This window comes from Nannospalax galili, unplaced genomic scaffold, assembly GCF_000622305.1.
Source record: "Nannospalax galili isolate Female #2095 unplaced genomic scaffold, S.galili_v1.0 scaffold1657, whole genome shotgun sequence".
In the NCBI taxonomy this organism is placed as follows: Eukaryota; Metazoa; Chordata; class Mammalia; order Rodentia; family Spalacidae; genus Nannospalax; species Nannospalax galili.
This window is the reverse complement of record NW_008339532.1, coordinates 66,545-72,391: the sequence shown is the minus strand read 5'-3', so window position 1 is coordinate 72,391 and position 5,847 is coordinate 66,545. Positions and strand designations below refer to the sequence as shown.

The following is a 5,847-nucleotide window of genomic DNA, read 5'->3' as shown; positions in this document are numbered from 1 at the left end:
TTTTTATTATTATTATTATTATTATTATTATTATTATTATTATTATTATTATTATTTTAGACAGGCTCTCACTATGTAGTCCTGGCTGGCCTCGAACGCACAGAAATCCACTTGTCCCCACCTCCTGAGTCCTGGGATTAAAGGTGTGTGCCATCTCTCCCAGTTTTTTGTGTTATTGTTTTAATTATATGTATGTTTGTATGTGAGTATGCACACATGAGTGCAGTTTCCCAGGAGACCAGAGATATTGGATATCTCTGGAGCTGGAGTTATAGACTGTTGGGAGCTGTCCGATGTGGGTGCTGGGAATCAAACTCTTGTCCTCTGTACACAGCTCTCATGCTTAACTGCTGAGCCATCTCTCCGGATCTGTTTTTGTTTTTGTTTTTTTAAAGACAGGATCTTGCTATATAGCCCAGGCTAGCCTCAAACTCACTGAGCTCTTCTTGCCTCAGTCCCTCAAGTGATGGGATCACAGGCGTAAGCCACCATGCTCAGCTCATTGTTGTTTCTTTTCTAAAATTTTAATTATTATGCAAATATACCATCATCCAGTTTCTAACAGTGATGGTGAGCATAAGTGTATTGCTGGATTTGAAATCATGGATGACCACAGAGATGTGAAGCAAGTTGTGAGCCTCATAAGCAAGTTAAAAAGTAACCTTTTTTAAAAAATTAGTAATATTTTAATTGTTTCAAAAAAAGATGGTGCATGAATTTAGAATAGAAAACACAACATAGCCGGGCATGGTGGCGCATGCCTTTAATCCCAGAACTCAGGAGGCAGAGGCAGGTGGATCTCTGTGAGTTCACCCAGCCTGATCTACATAGTGACTCCAGGACAGCTGGGGCTACAAAGAAACCCTGTCTCAAAAAGACCAAAAAAAAAGAAATAAAACACGACATTAAAAGTTTGCTTTCTAGAACTGAAAAACAAAAAGAACAGAAACTTTAATATAATATCTTCAGATCTTACGGGCAACTCAAAGCTCTAGAAAAATGACTAAGACAGGCCAGAAGACAGGCGCCCTCGGTAAAGGCACTTCTTTCCAAGCCAGATGAACTGAGTTTGATCCCCAGGACCCACAGACAGATGGTAGAAGGAGAGAACTGACTCTGGTGAGTTGTCCTCTGACTGCCACTCATATGCCATGATACACACGTGCCCACATACATAAAGAAAAATGACAGAAGAATCTACTTCCTCCCATTATTTGGGCTTCATTGTATTTACAGCCTTGACTGGCATCATCGACCACAAACAAGTAAGACAAAAATACGGGAAGGAGCCGGGTGTGGTGGCACATGCCTTTAGTCCCAGACAGAGGAAGGATCTCTGTGAGTTCAAGGCTAGCCTGGTCTACATAGCAAGTTCCAGGCCAGTTGGGGCTACAGGGAGACCCTGTCTCAAAAAGATTTAAAAAATAAATAAACACGGGAAGGAAAACCCTGGGATTCTTCTTCTAGTATGTAATATATGCATACAAATAATTACCGCAGGGGACAAAAAAAAAAAAGTTTTTAAGAAAAATAAAGGATATGCTGAGTGTGATTACACCTATAATCCCAGCACTCAGGAGGCTGAAGCAGGAGACTGTCATGAGTTCAAGGCCAGCCTGGGCTACAGAGTGAGACCTTGTCTCAAAACAAAACAAACAAACTAAATAAATAAATGACAATCCCAGCACTTGAAAAGCTAAGACAGAATTACCATGAGTTCCAGTCCATCTTGGGCTAGATAAAACCCTGCCTCAAAAAACAAAAAACAAGGGGCCAAAGAGACGGCTCAGTGGTTAAGAGCACTGGCTGTTCTTACAGAGGACCTGGGTTCGATTCCTAGCACCCACATGGTGGCTAACAATTGTCTATAACTCCAGTTCCAGGGGATCTGATGTCGTCTTCTGACCTCTGTGGGCATTGCACGATATGAGTACACTTACATATATGCAGGCAATATACTCATACACATAAAATATGTTAAAAAATACAAGCAAAATAAAAGAGTTCACCTAAAATGCAGAAAATCCCAGTCCTTGGCAGGCTGAGGCAAGAGGATCAGGACCTTAAGGCTAACCTTGGCTACAAAGCGAGTTCAAAGTGTTAGAGGAAATCTGTCTCAAAGAATAAAAATAAAAGAACAACAACAAAAATTGCAGATAATTTGAATGTCCCTAGGGTAGCATTTGTTACCTTGGTGAATTTATCACCATTCTGGGTTCAGACATTAGCTCAGAAACCACAGTTGTTAGTCCTAACAGCAGCATCTCTGTGGAACAGACACACATTAACCAGGCTCATGAGACTGATATTTCAAATCAGATGCCAATTCATTAATTTATAGGGGAAGCAGGGCTTTGAAGCAGACTGGATTTTTCTGTTTGTTGCTGAGTGCATTCTCTCCCTGTGGGCGGATCTACATGGGGAACAGAATGGTTTTCAGAGAATCGCTTGGTGATCCAGAGCATGAATAATGTGGGGGATGAACCGGATGGCTTCAAAGAATGATGCCCCCATATCCCCTGTGTCTGGAGCAGCATTTTCATCTCCAGAGAGAGCTTTAATGGATACTGCTGGCAATTACTGTGGCAGCTCTCCTTGATCTCTGGCTTCCTTGACTACCCAGACCTCTTAACTAGCACTGGTACTTTCTTAGATGTATTAATACTTTGGGGTTGGGGATATGGCTCAGTGGTAGAGCATTTGCCTAGCATGCATGAGGCCCTAGGTTCAATCCTCACCCCCTCACCATTGCAATTTTTTAAATTAATTAATCTTAATTTTATGTGTATAAGTGTTTCATTTGAATGTAAGTACACCCATGTCATGCAATTCCCTTGAAGGCCAGAAGAGGGTGTTGGTTCTCCGGAGCTAGAGTATATGGTTGTTAGTCACCATGTAGGTGCTGGGAATTGAACCTGGGTCCTCTGCAAAGCAGCCAGTGCTCTTAACCACTGAGCCATCTCGCCAGCTGCTCATTGAGCTTATAACCCTCTGAGAAAGACATTAAAACTATACAGAGTGAGGAGCAATATAATTCTCAGAAGACAATTTAATTGCCTTTCCTACTTCTTGAAGGAGAGGATGATCCTGGATGCCCTCAGCCTATCACTGACAACAATGAGATCACAAGGAAGGGCTCCCATCTAGATAAAGGGAAAGCTGGCCATGGTGGCTCACTCCTGTAAACCTAGCACTTGGAAGGCTGAAGCTGGAGATTTCTGGGTGTTAAAGGTGAGCTTAGGCTATATAATGAGTGCTATACCAGCCTGGGCTACAGAGTGAGAATCTGTCTCCAAACAGCAAGAACAACAAAAACAAAAGATAAAACAAATAAAAAGCAACAAAGAGGAAGGCCCATTCTCCAAACATAGATTCCCAACCTCCTATGAATTCTATAAACAAATTCTGCCAACAGAGTAATTTTCCTGCTTATGTTTATCTAAGATTGACTTCTGTCATTTGTCACCAAAACTCCTGACTTAAAACCAGCCCAGACATCTGTGAACTAGAGAACAAGACACCAGAAAGCCATGCGATCCCTTGACCTCAAGGCTGCAACCAAACTTGGAACCTTTTCAAGACTGCTGGTTCAGCAAAGAGCAGGGCATACAGGCTGTCTTAATAAAATTTGGGGGTCGGAGAGATGACTCAGCAGTTAAGAGCAGTGACTGCTCTTGCTGAGGACCTAGGTTCAGTTCCCACCTGATGGCTAGCAACTATCTGTAACTCCAGTTCCAGGGGATCCCTTGCCGTCTTCTGGCCTCTGCAGGCACGACACGGGTGCAGGCAAAATACTCATACACATAAGAATTTTTTTTTTTGTCTTTTTGAGGCAGAGTATCCCTGTAGCCCCAGCTGTCCTGGAACTCACTACGTAGACCAGGCTGGCCTTGAACTCACAGAAATCTGCCTGCCTCTGCCTTCTGGGTGCTGGGACTAAAGGTGTACACCACCATGCCTGACCCATGAGAAATTTTTAAAAACTAAAAATAAACACTTTTTTCTGGGGGAAGAAATCTAGTTGGCTAGGTCACTGAGGAAGTCAGTTCAGAAATAATTCCAGAAATTGTTCAAGCTACAGGGGTTACTAAACAAGTGAGAGTCAATTCCTACCTTCAAGGATGTCCCACACCCACCTTAGACACAACAAAACATTGGCGGAGTACTACTCCCTGCCCTGTCTTTCAGCTCATGGGTCAGCTCATTCCTCCTGTCTCCTGCTCCAAACAAAGGGAAGTGCCTTTGCTTCTGGCTCCAGTCTGTTAGGATGCCTACAAGAAGCAGTTTGGTGTTCTTAGACCACAAGGGTAGGCGGGATGGCAGGCAACCAGACATCAGAGCTTGGTGCCAGGTGGACGATTCTAGATGCATTGGCTGCCATCTTAAGCTACTTTCCTTGATCCTAAATCTCTGTATAGTTCGTTTCTCCTCTTTCTCCCAAGGTAGCCTATGTAGAAGATAGCACAAAGGAATTTTGTATCCATCATCTTGGCCAGAGGTTTGAGGCAAAGCTTCAAATGCCTTGATCCCATAGCTAGCAAGTACACAATACAGAGGCCTGAACGCAGTTCCCACACTCCCAGACCCCGTTCTCTAGTACAACTCTTAGGAGAGTTTTGTGTGGAGGATGAATCTTTAGAGGCAGGTGTCAGCCGTGTCCTGGCGGCTCCAGGGGCCAAGCCAGTGAGGCTTGTAAGCCCGCGTTGCTTGCATTCTCTCATGCTCCAATCCCCTGGTCTACCTTCTTATTAAATACATTCTCCCAGACGACCCTGTGAGGTATTGCCATCCCTTCATTTTACACCTGAAGCCAAGGCTCGGAAAGGTTATGCTGCAGGCTGCATAGCTCTGAATCTTCACTTCGCTTCCTTCACTTCCCCATCCTAAAGGTTTGGGCCACTGAGCTAAGGAAATACATTAACAGTAGACGAAGCGATGGCAGGACGAGCCCCGGTGCAGGGCCGAGGGCCGCCAGGTGGCGCGGTGGAGGTGCAGTATCGCCCCCCCCCCCCCAACCTCTGCTGTGGGTGGGACGCACCTGAACCCAGCGGGGCGCGCCGGGGGAAGTAGGCTAGCAGGGTGGGGCGGGGAGCAGCCCTAGGCCTTGGCTCAGCGTAGGCGGGGAGCCCGGCCTTGTAAGCTCGCCCGGACGCGGGTGCCCCTCTGGAGTCACACCTCCTCCAGGCGACCGCGGAGCTGCACCGGCTCCTCGACTCCGCGCTCCCCAGCGTGCAATTTATTTGGGGGGCTTCCAGGGATAGAATAGAGCCGCGCAGAGAAGCCAGGAGGTGGGGCCGGCCCCACCTGTCGCCTGCCGAGGGAGGGGCGGGAGGAGGAGGGGCTTGTCTCCTAGGGACCACCCTCCCTCCCGGGTTCCCAGTCCCCGGGCACACCGCGAGATATAAAGCAGTCGGGGAAACAATGCGCCTGCAGCTCGCGCTCCCGCGTCCATCCCTGGAGCGTCCGGGCCGCCGTGCGCGAGCGAGGCAGGGGGCGGGCACGCGGGGGGCGCGCTCGTGAGTGCGGGGCCGCGCGCTCGGTGGCGTCTCCTAGGGACCACCCTCCCTCCCGGGTTCCCAGTCCCCGGGCACACCGCGAGATATAAAGCAGTCGGGGAAACAATGCGCCTGCAGCTCGCGCTCCCGCGTCCATCCCTGGAGCGTCCGGGCCGCCGTGCGCGAGCGAGGCAGGGGGCGGGCACGCGGGGGGCGCGCTCGTGAGTGCGGGGCCGCGCGCTCGGTGGCGCGCATGTGTGTGTGTGCGGGCTGCCGGGCTGCCCCGAGCCGGCGGGGAGCCGCTCCGCTCCAGGTGGCGGGCGGCGGGAGCGAGGGGAGACTGGGTGGGCGG

The 5,847-nt window shown here is 48.3% G+C and overlaps 2 protein-coding genes across 5 annotated transcripts in view; one reads left to right on the top strand and one right to left on the bottom strand.

Moving 5' to 3' along the window:
• The window catches only part of LOC103735136 (heterogeneous nuclear ribonucleoprotein C-like), an 11,576-nt gene extending 6,464 nt beyond the window's left edge, over positions 1 to 5,112 (bottom strand). For both annotated transcript variants that reach the window (XM_029564105.1, XM_008834267.2), the window contains exon 1: positions 5,039 to 5,112. The gene's annotated coding sequence lies outside the window, so the exon portion shown is untranslated. The remainder of the gene's footprint in view (positions 1 to 5,038) is intronic.
• The window catches only part of Mycl (MYCL proto-oncogene, bHLH transcription factor), a 7,809-nt gene continuing 7,027 nt past the window's right edge, over positions 5,066 to 5,847 (top strand). Inside the window, exon 1 of one of the 3 annotated variants that reach the window (XM_029564104.1) lies at positions 5,066 to 5,288. Coding sequence is in view for 1 of the 3 variants with exons in the window: in XM_029564102.1 (XP_029419962.1) it covers positions 5,749 to 5,829 (81 nt within the window). In the remaining 2 variants the exon portion in view is untranslated. Of the gene's footprint in view, positions 5,289 to 5,563; positions 5,830 to 5,847 lie in introns of those variants that run through there. The other 2 variants (XM_029564103.1, XM_029564102.1) reach the window with 2 other exon arrangements.